Genomic DNA, 17,015 nt, shown 5'->3' on the forward strand with positions numbered 1-17,015 from the left:
GAGACCTGCCAGGGGAATTGACGGATATGACAGGGGTACAAATAGGTGGTATTTTCAAAGGATTTTGCGTTTTCTTTTATTCAATTATGACTTTCAGTTATTTTATATCAGTTTCTTGATATTCGCACATTTATATCTTTACATATTTGTTCAGTTATACGAGCACATTCACCAGTAGGTCTTTACATGCTTATTTGAATACCTTGTATTGAAATATAGACAAACCCTCGATTTAGATCCTTACTTAATTTTAAATGGGGGTTATTATGTTTATAAAATTGTTTTCAAGAACATTATTTTTGTCCACTCACAATTTTAAACTTGTTTTTCGCCCCCAGGCCGTAGAAGTGCGCAGGATCCACCACCGGGCCATCCATAGCTTCCGCGCCACCAAGTAAGGTAGAGTTTTGTGGAAAAATTTGGGTTTGGTCAAAATACAGGGGAGACTCTGCCGAATTTTCGGCAGAAGTCTAAGGAAAAATTTAAAAAGAATTGAAACAAGAAGGGTAAAAAGGTCCTTTGTGCCCGACATTCGCCAGGTGTCGGACACGCACAGGACTTGGCTCGAATTCCAAAGTGAAAAATTGGGTCGGGTCCTGTCAGGATCAGTACGGGTTTCTGTCGGGTTAGGAATATTGTTTCCGTTAACCAAACCAAACATCTCGGTACGAATCGGATCGGAATAATTAAAATTAAAAAATAATTATTTAACCAAACCAAACCAAATCGTCGGTAAAGTACAGTCGGTACGCGGATTATTCGGATGAGATGCCCACCCCTAATCACTTGTATTATGCATTGTCGGCCTCATAATCCTAATCATAATAGGATGCTAAGTGTGCTTAGCACAACAAGCATATACATATAGGTTAAATGGTGCTTTTGCCACACCGTTGTGATGAAAATATACAGTTGGAGGTTCTTGTCATGTTAAATAATGCTATATATGTAATTATAAAAAAATAAAATAAAATAAAATAAAAACTCAAAGGAATTTAATTTGGAACCTGATTAAAGCTTCGTTTGGCCCAAGAGAGCCATTTTAGTCAGATGCAAATTACAACCGTTACTTGTTATAACTTGACCAATTTATGGGTGCGATGTGGAACAGAATGTGAGTTGTCAAGCCACATTCTAGACTATAAAGCACTATATGCAACATGATAAATCACTTGTTGCTCAAGTGATTAAGATGCATTTATCATTTTTGAGATCGCGTGTCCGATTCTCCTTCGGTAATATCACTTTGGATTAAAAACGAGGTCGCGTGTCTGATTCCCCTTTGGTAATATCACTTTGGATTAAAAGAAAATACATGCGACATGAGTAAAGAGAGAAGAGAATCATGCTATCTTTACTTCATTGACAAGAAAAGAGCAACCGAAAAAAACACACACTATTAAGTCTATAAGTGACCTCAGCCAAGAAGGTGGTCAGTCCAAATTAGAACTTATATAATCACACAACACTCATATAGCAACCAAATCTAAACCTCTGCCTTCCATTTGGACTTTCCAAATCACCTAAAATCTCAAGATTCTCAACCAAGCTTTTCTCAGGGTGGCGCTAATTTGGGTGGACATAGGCAGGCATACATGAGGATGAGGGACATCTAGTTTTGTAAGACAGTGACCTTAAGCTTCTGGTCAGTGTAATCGCAGTGCCATTGACATATGTAATAGTTGTCCCCGGGAGAGCTCAACGTTATCACGTCGTTGCCGCTGTCATAAGAACCCCAGTTTGGAGATGCACTGCATTTATCATACCCGTCAGCATCAACTACAATCACATTGTGGTCACCTGCATTGTAATTGAAAACTGGGAAACCAAAAACCAAGATGTCAATTATTATAGTTATACTATCACAAACAAAGAGGAGCAAAATGCTTACTTAGTAAGAACAGAACCAAACCAAGGAAAAAATTTAAGTTTCAAGAAAAGAAAAACGATGATCAATCAATGCAGCAAAGAAGTTCGTACAGCAACCAAGGAATTTTATGATGATTATTTTTCTAGTTGAATGCCGCAAGGAGAAGGCAGCAAGTTGTTGCATCTGCACGCTAAGTAATCAGTTAATTACCTAACACATCTCCAACATAGAAAGTTTTGCCATCAAGCCAAGCATAGTAATCGACTCCAGAATTCCAGCCTTCATCATCTCCAACAACATACTCTGTTGCCAAAACCATGCTAGGAAAAACGATAAGCGCAATCGCAAGAAGATCAGTGGCTCGTGCCATGTTGTTAAGCTGATATGATCTTTTCCATACCTTTGAAGGTAGAAATCACTTCTATAGGGCTGGCTTGCATGCTTGGCATAAACAGATATGTGTATAAACATATAGATAGGTTAAATAGTGCTTTGGTCATACCGTTGTGGTGAGAACATGAGAATATACAGTTGGGAGGTTCTTTGTCATCATGTTTATCAATTTTGGCTACAACATTACATGTTTCTCTAACTGTAAAATACAAACTCATGCTGATTTAGGGCTCATTTGGGAGTGATTCTTGATAGGCCAGAATCACTTCTGGGGAGAATAAGCTCCCATGTGCTTCTCCATATAATCACTTTAAGTGATTTTAAGTGATTCTGAGCATAAACACCTCTTATGTGCTTCTCCATAAAATCACTTAAAACCACTTGAAGTAATTATTTGGAGAAGTGATTCTCCATAGAAATGTTTTTTGGCCTATCCAGAATCAATCCCAAACGAACCCATACTTCAACACATGCTTGCAAAAATCATTATGAGAACCATTTCTTTTGTCATTTTAGCTTGCGGAATTCAGATGCTCAATCTTGGACTAATCACAAGCCGTCCCAGGAAATCGGGAACCCGATCAAAGGTTCGGCCCCAGAAATCCATTTTGTTCAAATAAACTTTCCGACAACAGCTAGAGAGCATCCTACTTGGAAGTCATGACTTTATCAGTATTTATATATCCATTCCGTCCTGTTAAGGAGTATTATTCTATACTAAGAAATTGCAATTTCAACGATAAGAATAGTTAATTCTAAGGTCACACCTGTAATACAAACAGCAGAGATGCTTGATGCTGCAAGAGGATATTTTGAACTTCAGACTTGGCTCCTGGGTTCTGGTGGCAAACATGAGGTATGCAAAGAATACAATATTGTTAAAATTCAGCCAATCATGAGACAAGATTTGTGACTTAAATAATTCTTGTCTTGGATGCATCTAGATTATCAGGATAATCAAAATTATAATACTAAAAAAACTAGCAGCATTCATGATTGTTGTGTGGCCTATTAACACTCATAAAAAACCAAACTGAGCACCTCATGTGAAAAATCAATGATGTTAAGCAGAGTTCACAATGTCATGCAATCATTTTCAGTCTGTAAACCAAATGATGGAATGGGCATTCTGTGGAAATTATCATTGCATCCTAAGAAGGTTCAAAAGGGGATGACAATGAGCCGGATCGGGCGTGTGTAACGCATCGGATATACCGGGTCTGCCATACTTTTTTCTATTTAATAGTTTTTCCTCAATAAAATGGTGGGAAATCATAATTTATTACATGTAAAATGCATCAACACATACTTATATTGCATAACACAACATATAATCCTACAACAATTAACACTACTAAAACAAAAACACAAAATTGCTAAAACGACCTCGTATTTTCGCTGCAAAATCAATAGAAGAAAAATGAGTCGGCACCTGTGGACCCCACACTTCACATGGCCCACAACCGGGAAGACTCGACCCTCTTTCCACACTCCACCGCCGCATGTGAACCCAAACAACGAGTACACACCGAATTCTTTTTAATAATCATAAAATCGAGTCCACTCTCTAAACACTTAAATTTTCAAAACCCTTTCAATTTTAAAAAACGCCAACAAAATCACAGCAAATTACAAACAGCCACCTCATCAGCTAGCCCAGCTGCTTAAAAGCCTTCAAAAGCAGATCGGAGAGGCCTGACCAGAGCCTGCCATGGCGAATCCGACGGTCATTGTTATTCTCATCGCCATCACCGCCACAGCCGCCGCAGCAGCTGCACCTCCGGCTACCCAATACACAAACCACACCGTCGGTGGGCCCACCGGCTGGTTCTTCAACGCCACCACCAACTCTTCCTTCGCCAATTACTCCTCTTGGGCCGCCTCCCAGACCTTCAATCTCGGCGATTACCTCAGTGAGCTAATTAACAATCTCAAACCTCAATGTAATATCATCACATTTTTAATTTAATTAATTTTAATTTTTTATTGTAGTCTTCAACACAAGCACAAACCAGACGGTGATTGAAACCTACAACGAAACGGCATACCGTGGCTGCACGGCGGACGACGACTCGTTCGAGTACGGCGGCGGCAGCAATGCGTTCGGGGAGGCCCAGACCATCGCGGTACCGTTGACCCTCGAGGGTCCCGCCTACTACTTCTCCGGAGCCGGCGATGGCGAGCAGTGCCAGCAGGGCATGGCCTTCGCGATCCAAGTCAACAAGGGGCTCGGGTTGCCGCCGATCCTCAACCAACCTCCGCCTCCGCCGTACAGTGAGCCTCCGAGTGCTTCGACTCAGTCGCCGCCTATGACCGTCGCCGGAGATCAGACGCCGGGGAATGGAGGAATGAGAAGCGGTGCTAACATGCGCGAGGGGTTATTTGGGCTTCTTGCTTTGCTGCTGCTTCTTAGGCTGTGAGGATAAGATTTGTATTTTGCTTCTTGTTGTATGGTAGTTTTGTTATTTCGATTATTAGGCGAGGGTATTTGAAGATAATTTACAAGAACATCCTTGAGGTTTATTGTAGCACTCTCAAAATAAGGTTTAGGATTTGGAAATTACGACATGAAAGATTTTGATTATGATTGTGCGCTTTTCCTCATACAGTACTGGGGATGAGCAAGGTTCGGTTTGGTAATCAATGTAACATCATAGTTTAAATTTGTTTGGTTTAAGTCTCGAACCAATATCACAAGTGAATCAATTCAATTTATTTGGTGACGGATTTAATTTTAGTTTATTATTAGAAAATAAACAAATATTCTTGATTTTTGTTATTGTCGAAGTTAGGAAGAGATGAGGTTTTTTTTACACATACACACTCGTGCTATGGGGTTTTGAAAGCAAGTCAATGTTCTTTTCTACGACCTGAAACAAATATTCTTTATGAGAATGAAGTGAATTCCATACATTGATCAATTGTTGAGAAATCTTCATACAAATGAAAATTGAGAAATTTTAAAAAAGAAGTGACATCAAACTTGAACGGTTTTTTTGTTTTGTTTTGTTTTGGCTCAGAAAACTTGAATGTCATTTGGTACCACGTCCTGCGGCGCAATGTCTTCAACAATCTACCAATAGGGTATTGGATATGGTGCACTGTACGGCTTAGAAAAGGACTAAAGAGTTATTCAATCAGTGCACTAAAGATTATAAGTTCCGAACTAAGAAGTACTTCCTTACTTGAAAATTTGAGGAGACTCTTATTTATACCATATTAGACCAAACAACTAGAAACAACTCTAAAATTGACTATGAAGTGCCTCCTTCAACTCTCCCACTAATTTATCCTTCACTGGTACGAAGACTGTTGCAGCATCAAGAAAATACAATCTGTCATATGCGAACACAACCACTTCTACAAATAAATTTTATCATTAAGCACAAATAAGTCATATTTGTACTGTTTTCAAGAAAGCCACACTATAATTGTGTCATATTTGAATAGGATAGAGACGAGATTGTGCTATTATACTTGTATTTTATTTGTGCCGTTGTCAAAGCAAGCTAATAATTTATGCAGTGCAGCAATTTGAAACGTGATGGCTTCTATATTAGTTCCCATCTTAGTCCGAAACAGATTCCCAAAACCATTGAAGTGTCCAGCAAACAAACCAGTTCAATCAAAATGACCAGCAGGTCTTGTAAGAAACTGAATAATCCAAACATCAGGTAACATATAGAGGATCCAGTATTGGTCCATAGGAGTGAGCAGAGGAGAAGCAAAAATAGAACCAGGTCACAGCTTTAGCAAAAATTAAAATAAGCGGAAGTCAACAAAGACAAATTCAAATGTCTCAAACTAAGTTATAGGAAATAGGAAATTTATTATTCTAGGTGGTGGCTATCCAAGGCTTTTTTCATATTTCACAATTTCTGATATCCGATTCGCAGATCATTGGCTTCTTCAAACTGCATGCATGGCTTCTATTTCGAACTTCATGACATTTATTTCTTCTTGTTTTGGTTGATTCATAATAGTTCAATGGGTTCATAATCCTCGCACTCACTGAGTCATAAGAATGAGAAACATTGTTATATACAAAATGCACTAGGTGCAAATTAAATGTTATTGATAAAAACACAAAAAACATGAAGGAAACTTACGGTGTGAAGCAAAAAACAAGATTGAACCATTCAGAGCCCTTGATATCCACAGAATGAACAAATGAATCTATGGTCTTGATCATATGTTTTCCTCCTTTTCCAAGAACAATTTCAAACGTGGTGATACTAAGATATTGAACCTTGGGATGTGAATCGCACCAGCCAGTCTGGACATAGAAAAAGTCATGGTTTCCCAAATGAACCAAATAGTGTGTCATTTCGTTAAACCATGGCAGCAACGGACGCGCAATATCAAGGCCTTGCACTACAAATAGTTGCCTTAGGGAATATGAAATACCATTAACATCACATTGTTCCCCTATAAAGGAGAATGCTTTAATCTTTGCATCCCCATATAAGGCATATATAGTCTCGTTTACAACCATGGCCCTCCCTTCGAAAAGAGGAGCACAATGAGCAGAAGTGTCAATTTTCACTCGATTCCAATCCCTTCTACCTATGTGAAAAGCAACGACACTAAAACTCTCGTCCCTCAAGCCAGACAATGAAAACAAAATAACTCCATAACAAACAGCATAACCAGTCATTAGCATAGTGAGGTCATAATCATCATAAAATGGAAAAGAAGTCATTTGTTCCCAAACCTTATGATCAAAATTATATCTCCCAAAGGAGTATCCCGTAACTGGTGAGAAGTGTGATGAACATGCAAAATAATAAACCTTGCCATACGCACACACAATATTTTCTAGTAAGTTAGAGGATGGGATAGGAGGAATAGATGAACATTTTGACCAACTCCTCGTGTCAACAATAAATCCACCATCTTGTCCAATGCAGTATAATTTGGAATGGTTGAAAATCCGTGCAGCGTTAAGGCAAAAACCCTCGTGGAACTTGGCAACTTGTTTAACTACTGGGGGTTCATGAGTGACTTCTCCTCTGTGTGTGAATTTCACTTCGTAGACTGTATTAGTGCATTCTCTAGAAGACACGAATAAACATACAGATCTAGCTTCCTCTTGATTTACCGTTATTGATGTTTGCTCCCAATCCTCGGGCAAGCTGAGAGAAAATAGATGTATAGAACAAGTCAAGCAAGTTAATCATGTTTCAAAGATCTACCCTGCCTAGAGAGAATATATCTAGTCGAATAGAAACTGGTTATTATATATTTCAAGGAAATTATTCAAAATGCATGCAGGGAGAGAAACTAAACAAAAAAGAAAAGAAAAACAACAATGAGAATTCGGAACTGACCTTGGGTAAAAATCATCAGCCTCATGGTCAGAATTGCAGTCCTCAAACACTGCGGAAGGTGGAAGCGGAGTGGTTGTAGTTATGGCTGGACCGGGGTATGGTAAGCCAAACTCCTGCGTTATTGATTTCGACCAATCCAACAGTTGGCCCATAGTTTTCTCGATTTGCGATATCTTGTACCGTAGCTCATCTTGGCATGAACAAGCCATTTGACCCGAGGTACGCTCATCAAAGGCGGCCACGGAAAATTGAGATACATCCCCCATGATATGTGCTTTGCTATTGGAATGCTTAAATTGAGGCAAAAGGGAATTTAGGGTTTGGGAATGCAGCGGCAGAATGGGTTTTGGGGATGCCGAATGCAAAGTATGTATTTATATAATCACCTAATTAATCTTGCCCTAAAACAGGAAACTAATCCTAAACCTACTAGAAATTCTCCGGAAGAGGCAAGGAAATTAATCTTTCCTGAACTGAAATAGGACATTTATTAGTACGTAATTTTCTATTTTATTTTTTATTTTTTGGAAGGAACAAACGGGAAACCTTTCTGTTTATTTTTTTGGAAGGAAGAAACGGGAGACTTAATCAGAAAAAATATGAAGCTTTTTGTTTGTTACCCCCTTTTATGATTTTTCGGTTTGTTACTCTTTTTTATGAGATTGGGTTTTAGGGCCAATTTAAGTAAGTGGTTTAGTTCAAAGCCATATATAATGTACCGTCTTCTCTCCCTCCCTCCTCTTGGATTTCTCTTTCACTCGGTATCTTTTTTTCTTTTTCGCTTCTCACTCTGGTTAATCAAAGGTGCCGTTGGAGGACTACTCCTTATATCATACGTTTTTGCTTCATCGTCAACAACAATCAAAGGTTACCTATTATGTTTTCTCATTTATAAGCTTTACCTATTATGCTTTCTCCATATATCGTACGTTCTTGTTATTGCACCTGTTATGAGCATTGAAATCAAATAATCTAAAAATTTTGAATCTTAAATTTTCAGGAAATGGAGGTTGATCGTGATTTAATTAACTACGATTACATCGATTACATTAAAAAACAATGGAGCGACAATAATTTAAAATACATTGTAATGGGTTCTCGTATTAGCTTTTACAATTTTCGTGTTGATTATGCTAGCAAGAAACAACATTATGATGGAGAGCTGTTCTTAGAGGAAAATAATCAAGGTGGAATGCCCGTGACATTTATGAATATGGATGCTTTTAGAACTAAATTGAGTGTCGGAGAAATTTTTAGGTTGAACGTTAAAGTATGTAATAAAAGGATTCTCCGCCCATGGATGTATACGTTTTGCAAACAGAAGAAATCATTGGGTGATGTATGCAGTGCCAGTGAGGCTGAAAAGAATATGGTCAAGGGATGGTGGGGCTTGTGTTCTGACAAGTTTGATAACACACTCGATGAATGGCTGGTCGAATTACAAGAGAACGACATTAGTGATCCTGAAAAGTTCAACCTCCAATCTGCAAATAATTGCCTATCTGATTTCTGGCAGAGTACAATACGGTGAGCGTACGTAATAGTATTTTTGTTCTAGTGATATTATCTTATGATTTAGTTAACTAATGTATTTCATGATATGACAGGGAATTAATAGAGGCAATTGCTCACATTCATGATTCTGGACTCTTCCATGGTTCGTTGAACGAATATGATAATTATGTTGTTGTTGGAGACCAACTGAAACTATTTAACATCAATGGTTGCTTGGAGGGCCTTGGAGTACGTGATCGACATTCACGTAAAATCAAAGATTTCCAAGAGTTCAGGGACATTCTGAAGAATCTGCTGGCACCTAGTACTGAATGGCGTGAGCGTGATAGATTTCTTGATTGTTTTGACGCAGCTTCAAAGTTCAGGTGTGAGTTCTTTTTAACGTTATTTTTTTGGTGAAATATTTGCTCTTATTTGTGTGTTTATGAGTGTTTTTTTTTGGTTTTTTTTTTTTTGGGGGGTCTTTTCAGCTATAAAAAATATGTTGAGAAATTGAAGAAGCACCCCTTTTTATTGACTCCTCATGAAAGGGTAAAAACTGTTACAAGTGTTTATCATGACAATATATTTCATATCGACGGGAAGATGAACACGGGGCGTATGTTTCAAGCGTTCTTTGGTTGGGACACAGACAGAGAAAAGTGGGAGAAGTTTTTGTCTGATATATATGAGTCTAGACTGAGTAAATCATATAATAATTGGCCGTCGGAGCTTTTAAGGTTTATGCGAAACACCTATGAACATTATAGAAAACATGGTAACAGAACGATCGAGGACGTGGACAATATTTTGAGGACACGCTGGGATGGGTTTTTTGAACTGGTTCATCTGATTTAAGATTGGAGGTGAATGAGGCATGTTGTTCGAGATCATAGGTTTTAAGTACTTTCTTAGAATATTACAACTAGCTTCAATTTGTACAAGATATTTTAATGCTTTGTGGTGGTGGTTGTTTTTTTTTCTTTTCTTTTGGTCTCAGACTATTACAACAATCATTCATATACGTACAAATTTTCTACTATGTTGACCTCCGGATATTGTTACTGTGTTATGTATTTTCTATTAACCCTCCTTGCTTTCCTCCTTTTTACAATTACATATGCACGGTAATAACGTGCAGACATTCAGATGTGATAATAACTGTATTTCACTAATTCAAATCATCTATTTTCTAGATATTCATTCAACGATCATCTCTACAAAAAATTTCGTAAGGGAACTTAAATGGTGTCCTCAAATAAATTATTTGAAGTATCCTTCAATAGAAGGGATATACATAGTGGCGGTAAACCCCGATTGGCTAAATAATCGTTTTGTTTGCTTGCTTATTATAAAGAATAGCCCAGATTTTATTATAAAACCCAAATACGTGCTTAAACTAAAAAGAACGAAAATTGGGGACTGTTTAAACAGTCATGTTAAGCCAATTGTGGACTGATAATGGCCCGAGTAAATTCTGTTGGAAGAACATCTAAAGTAAGCCATTGGCGATCGTCATCAGGAGACCGTGTCGGCGGAATTATCCTCTCTAAGCTAATTCTTCTTATATCTGTTCAATTTTCAAAGAACTTGCATGAAAAAATCGTTGATTAAAAAAATGCACTATTAGATGTATAAGTATCTTCTCATCTGCTCTAACCTACTGATGCATAAGGAATGATCTGCAGAATTAAGTACACACACACACATATATATTGTTTGAATCTTCTACACAAATGACAGTAGCAAAATATTTGGGGGCAAAGAAATTTGTAAAGTGCCTAATGCATAGCTAGATTCAGACAACAGGGAATGCATTCTCCTTTGTCCTTTCGTAAGTGCTGAATCTGACCAAGCAAGTACTTTTAACAGTCGAGTAGCTTCACACAATATAGAGAGGCCTTTCAATTATTCAGTTGATTTAGTTCTGTGCAAGAATGATCTCAAATTAAGAATAACCTACCATCATATCAAAAAATGATTACAATAAGAGAGTCATGGTGGACTTCTCATAAATAAAAGGCAACGCATTGAGAGCATCAGCCAGCTCAAGAAAAAGCTCGCTAAAATGCTCACGCTTATATTTCTCACTCTTAAAGAGAATCATCATGCAGATCATGATTCCACACAATCAGCCCATTCAATGAAATCAGCGGATCCCACTAAATTAGCATTGACAGACTCCTCATCCCAAGATCAGCTTCATCCCAGCTAGGAATTGGTTTACAAATTGATTCTGTAATATATGAGATTAATTATACTTACCTTATATCACTTGCCTTCTGTAAATAGACTTGAGAAAGTCTAATCCGTGTACATTATATATACAGCTGATAATACAAGAACATATCATTCTGGTCTGTGCAATTATTCTTCACCTATGTTTCTCATCTCACTTTCCTCGAGTTTATTCTTCTTATAACTCTCAGCCTTGTGGATTCTCTAAGGAACTTTCCCGTGAATCTTTTTTCTAGGACAAGCCCTGCACAAAAAAACAGCTTTCTAAACATCTATCCAAGAAATCTGAGTGATTTTTCATGGAAATCATAATGCAATGGAAATATAGGCATTAATTTGCTCCCAATTGTTCTTATCAGGATAGTATTTCCCAAAAGATTGAAACGGATTTGCTACGAAGACTGTTGCAGCTTCAAGAAAATATACGATGTCCTATGCGGACACATCCACTTCTATTCCTGCTTTCTAGTGGTTAGTTTGGATCATTCCTTATGCATCAGTAGACTTAGAACTGATGAGAAGATACTTGTACATCAAATATTGTCCAGCAATTTGAAACATGATGGTTTCTATTCTATATCAGTTCCCATCTTAGTCCCAATAAAATTCCCAAAATCATTATATTGTCCAGCAAAAAAACCAATTCAATCAAAATGACCAGCAGGTCTCTTGTTAGAAACTGAATAATCCAAACATCAGATAACATATAGAGGATCCAGTATTGGTCCATAGGAGTGAGCAGAGGAGAAGCAAAAATAGAACCAGGTCACAGCTTTAGCAAAAATTAAAATAAGCGGAAGTCAACAAAGACAAATTCAAATGTCTCAAACTAAGTTATAGGAAATAGGAAATTTTTTATTCTAGGTGGTGGCTATCCAAAGCTTTTGATTTTTCATATTTCACAAATCCTGATTCGCAGATCATTGGCTTCTTCAAGCTGCATGCATGGCTTCTACTTCAAGCTTCATGGCATATATTTCTTCTTGTTTTGGTTGATTCATAGTCCAATGGGTTCATAATCCTTGCACTCACTGAGTCATAAGAATGGGAAACCTTGTTATATACAAAATGCACCAGAATTCCTATGTACAAATTAAATGTTGTTGATAAAAATATAAGAAACGTAAAGGAAACTTACGGTGTGAAGCAAAAAATAATATTGAACCGTTCAAAGTCCTTGATATCCATGGAATGAACAATTGAATCTATGGTCTTGATCATATGTTTTCCTCCTTCTTCAAGAACAATTTCAAACATGGTGATACTAAGATATTGAATCTCAGGATGTGAATCGCCCCTGCCAGTCTGGACATAGAAAAAGTCATGGTTTCCCAAATGAACCAAATATTGTGTGCTATCATTGATCCATGGCAGCAGCGGACGCTCGATATCAAGGCCTTGCACTATAAATAGTTGCCTTAGGGAATATGAAATACCATTAACATCACATTGTTCCTCCATAAAGGAGAATGCTTTAATCCCTGCATCCCCATATAAGGCATAGAGAGTCTGGTTTACAACCACGGCTCTCCCTTCGAAAGGAGGAGCACAATGAGCATAAGTGTCAATTTTCACTCGATTCCAATCCCTTCTACCCACATGAAAAGCAACAACACCAAAACTCCCGTCCTTTGCTCCAGACAATGAAAACAAAATAACTCCATAACAAACAGCATAACCAGTCATTTGCATAGTGTGGTCATAATCATCATAAAATGGAAAAGAAGTCATTTGTTCCCAAACCTTATGATCAGGATTATATCTCCCAAAGGAGTGCCCCGTAACTGGTGAGAATGTTGATGGACACGCAAGATAATAAACCTTACGATATGCGCACACAATAGTTTCTAGTGAGTTAGAGGATGGGATAGGAGGAATAGATGAACATTTTGACCAACTCCTCGTGTCAACAATAAATCCACCATCTTGTCCAATGCAGTATAATTCTGAGTGTTTGAAAATCCGTACAGCGTGAAGGCAAGAACCCTCGCAGAACTTGGCAACTTGTCTAACTACTGGGGGTTCATGAGTGGCTTCTCTTTTGTGTTTGAATTTCACTTCATAAACTGTATTAGTGTATTCTTTGTCCTCACAAGAAGACACAAATAAACATACAGATTTAGCTTCCTCTTGATTTACCGTCATTGATGTTTGCTTAGCTTCCTCTTGATTTACTGTCATTGGTATTTGGTTAGCTTCCTCTTGATTTACCGTCATTGATGTTTGCTCCCAATCCTCGGGCAAGCTGAGAGAAAATAGATGTATAGAACAAGTCAAGTTAATAGATTTTCAAAGATCTACTCTGCCTAAAGAGAATATATCTAGTAGAATTTTTTTCTCGGGTCAAAAAATCTAGTAGAAACTGGTTATTATATATTTCAAGGAAATTATTCAAAATGCGTGGCAGGGAGAGAAACTAAACAAAAAAGAAAAGAAAAACAACGATGAGAATTCAGAACTGACCTTAGGTAAAAATCATCAGCCTCATGGTCAGAATTGCAGTCCTCGAACACCACGGAAGGTGGAAGCGGCGTGGTCGTAGTTATGGCTGGACCGGGGCATGGTAAGCCAAACTCCTGCGTTATTGATTTCGACCAATCCAACAGTTGGCCCATAGTTTTCTCGATCTGCGATATCTTGCGCCGTAGCTCATCTTGGCATGAACAAGCCATTTGACCCGAGGTATGCTCATCAACGGGGGCCACGGAAAATTGAGCTACATCCCCCATGATATGTGCTTTGCTATTGGACTGCTTAAATTGAGGCAAAAGGGAATTTAGGGTTTGGGAATGCCGCGGCAGAAGGGGTTTTGGGGATGCCGAATGCAAAGTATGTATTTATATAATCACCTAATTAATCTTGCCCTGAAACAGGAAACTAATCCTAAACCTACTAAGAATTCTCCAGAAGAGATAAGAAAGTGTAACTTTGAGTAAGTTATTAATCTTTCCTGAACTGAAATTTCCTAATTAATCACCTAATTAATCTTTCCTGAACTGAAATTTCCTAGCGCCACTAGAGCCTTGACGGCCTTTGATTTCTTTAAATTGCGCTGCACCCATGGATATTGAGATTGACGAAACTGATACAGCGGGAAGGTCCCACGATTTTGAGTTACTTGTTGCAACATTCGAATTCTTTTGGCAATCAAGGTGGTGAGACTTGGCCTTTCTTTTCCTCTTAATTGGAGACGTCTCTGTACCTCAATGTAAATATTATATACTTATATTTATTTGCCTGACATGAACGCTCTTGCTGCAGTTCGCGGGTTTGCCAAAAGAACCCCAGTTTTGAGTTTAAATCAGGAAACCAGGAAGCCAGACTTGCGTCTAATTGTAACGGTTGACGGTACCGAGGCCCGCGGCACTTCTTCTTCTTCTCAGTTTTCTTAGGATACTGCTCTTTTTTGACCTGTTGTTATAGGTTGGTAAATTTGTTGCTCATTAATTCCGTGGTTGGTGCATGGTTGTTTTCTTATTTATAAACGAGCTTTTGTTTTATTTTATTTCGAACATTGTCTTGTTTTTTTTTTGGTTTTTTTTTTTTGGTTATAGTTGTGTATTACTGTTCTAGTGTTTTCTAAGGATGCTGTATCTTTGAAAGGATTTTGTTTCAATTATCATTATTAAGGGTCTTGGCAATATTTTTATTTTTATGAGCACTGAAATCAAATAATCTAATAATTTTGAATCTCAAATTTTCAGGAAATGGAGGTTGATCGTGATTTAATTAACTACAATTACATTGATTACATTAAAAAACAATGGAGCGACAATAATTTAAAATACATTGTAATGGGTTCTTGTATTAGCTTTTACAATTTTGATGTTGATTATGCTAGCGGGAAACGACATTATGATGGTCAGCTGTTCTTGGAGGAAAATAAACAAGGTGGAATACCTGTGACATTTATGAATATGGATGCTGCTAGAACTAAATTGAGTGTCCCAAAAAATTTTAGGTTGAACATTAGGGTATGTAATAAAAGGATTCTCCGCCCATGGATGTATACGTTTTGCAAACAGAAGAAATCATTGGGTGCCAGTGAGGCTGAAAAGAATATGGTGAAGGGATGGTGGAGCTTGTGTTATGACAAGTTCGATAACACACTTGCTGAATGGTTGATCAAATTACACAACAACCAAATTCGTGACCGTGAAAAGTTCAACCTCAAAGCTGCAAATAATTGCCTATCTGATTTCTGGCAGAGTACAATACGGTGAGCGTACGTTATAGTATTTTTGTTCTGAGTGCGCTATTATCTTATGGTTTAGTTAACTAATGTATTTCATTCATGTTTTGACAGGGAATTAATAGAGGCAATTGTTCACATCCATGGTTGTGGGCTCTTCCATGGTTCGTTGAACGTATATGATAATTATGTTGTTGTTGGGGACCAGCTGAAACTATTTAACGTAGGTGGTCGTTTGGAGAGCCTTAGAGTACAAGATCAACATGCAATGAAAATCCAAGATTTCCAAGAGTTCAGGGACACTCTGAAGATATTGATGCGAACTAAAATTACATGGCCTGAGCGCGATGGATTTTTTAAATGTTTTGACGAAAAATTTGACAGGTGAGTTCTTTTCAACTTTATTTTTTGGTGAAATATATGTTGTTATTTGTGTGTTTACGAGTGTTTTTTTTGTCTTTTCAGCTGTGAAAAATATGTTGAGAAATTGAAGAACCACCCTTTTTTATTGACTCCTCTTGAAAGGGTGAAATATATTGCCGGTATTTATTATGATGATAAGTTTGGTGTGGATAAGAAGTTGAATGAGGGTAGAAATTTTAGCAAGTTCCAATATTGGCCCAAATACAGGCATAAGTTTGAGCCGTTTTTGCTTAAAACACTTGAGACTCGTAATGGTAAACCATATGGTGATAGCCCGTCAGAACTTTTAAGGTTTCTGCGAAACACCTATATACATTATAGGCAATATAGTAAGAAGGGTGAAGATATCCTGAACGTGGACACTGCTTTCAGAACACGCTGGGTTGGTTTTTTTTGATATGGTTCATCTTATCAACTAGATTGGAAGTGGATGAGGCATCTTGTTCATGAATCGTGATCATAGCTTATAACATCAATTTGTAGAAGATACTTTAATTCGTCTAATTTTTTCTTTCTTTCTTTTTTTGGGGTCTTTTGACATGATATATATAAAATATGTTTTTAGAAATAAAGTAAGTTATATTGCTTACTGTGTGAGTTTAATATGTTATCACCTATCTCAATAGGAAATGTCCTATAATATATATAAAATATTTTTTGAGAGCTTTGGTTTGTAGTCATTATATAGTTTAATATTGTGATACATAGTAAACCAAATTACACACAAGGCCACATGTCCAGCCAGCCATTCCTCTCCCGCAGCCGTCAAGTTCCTTGCACGTGCTTTTCTATATAATCACTTTAATTGATTCTTTTTTTTATAATCACTTAAAATTTAAAGTAATTATATAGAGAAGTGTTTCTCCATAGAAGTGATTTTTACCTACCCAGAATCATTCAAAAACGAGCCCTTATTCACCCTCTTAAAAAACTAGAAAATTTTGGGCACTTATTGGGGCTCAAACCTTGACCCTCAAAGAAGAAAGCCTCAAACATAAACCAACCAACCTTGTTTTTGTAATAATTATTATGTAACATAATATTTATATTAACAATCAAAGATTTTTTGTTTTAA

The 17,015-nt window shown here is 37.4% G+C and overlaps 3 protein-coding genes across 5 annotated transcripts; 1 reads left to right on the forward strand and 2 right to left on the reverse strand.

Moving 5' to 3' along the window:
• Positions 1 to 1,327: 1,327 nt before the first annotated feature.
• On the reverse strand, positions 1,328 to 4,421 carry LOC117619395 (mavicyanin-like). 3 transcript variants are annotated; one of them, XM_034349341.1, is made up of 3 exons: positions 4,312 to 4,421; positions 2,081 to 3,102; positions 1,328 to 1,818 (listed from the first exon to the last, which is right to left on the reverse strand). In XM_034349341.1, exons 2-3 carry the CDS (start codon positions 2,238 to 2,240, stop codon positions 1,613 to 1,615), a joined length of 366 nt encoding a protein of 121 aa, XP_034205232.1. In that variant the 5' UTR covers positions 2,241 to 3,102; positions 4,312 to 4,421; the 3' UTR covers positions 1,328 to 1,612. The 3 variants fall into 3 exon arrangements, with proteins under 3 accessions (XP_034205232.1, XP_034205231.1, XP_034205233.1); XM_034349340.1 differs by lacking the exon at positions 4,312 to 4,421 and adding an exon at positions 3,907 to 3,997; XM_034349342.1 differs by lacking the exon at positions 4,312 to 4,421 and having other exon boundaries at positions 2,081 to 2,311; positions 3,031 to 3,101.
• Positions 3,954 to 4,945, forward strand: LOC117619394 (cucumber peeling cupredoxin-like). The gene is made up of 2 exons (XM_034349339.1): positions 3,954 to 4,176; positions 4,256 to 4,945. Exons 1-2 carry the CDS (start codon positions 3,975 to 3,977, stop codon positions 4,681 to 4,683), a joined length of 630 nt encoding a protein of 209 aa, XP_034205230.1. The 5' UTR covers positions 3,954 to 3,974; the 3' UTR covers positions 4,684 to 4,945.
• A 1,027-nt stretch (positions 4,946 to 5,972) lies between these two features.
• LOC117619849 lies at positions 5,973 to 7,916 on the reverse strand. Its single transcript, XM_034349893.1, has 3 exons — positions 7,594 to 7,916; positions 6,373 to 7,398; positions 5,973 to 6,274 (listed from the first exon to the last, which is right to left on the reverse strand). The coding sequence occupies exons 1-3, from the start codon at positions 7,857 to 7,859 to the stop codon at positions 6,238 to 6,240; spliced, it is 1,329 nt and encodes a 442-aa protein (XP_034205784.1). The 5' UTR covers positions 7,860 to 7,916; the 3' UTR covers positions 5,973 to 6,237.
• Positions 7,917 to 17,015: the final 9,099 nt, after the last annotated feature.

This window comes from Prunus dulcis, chromosome 2 (genome assembly GCF_902201215.1).
Source record: "Prunus dulcis chromosome 2, ALMONDv2, whole genome shotgun sequence".
In the NCBI taxonomy this organism is placed as follows: Eukaryota; Viridiplantae; Streptophyta; class Magnoliopsida; order Rosales; family Rosaceae; genus Prunus; species Prunus dulcis.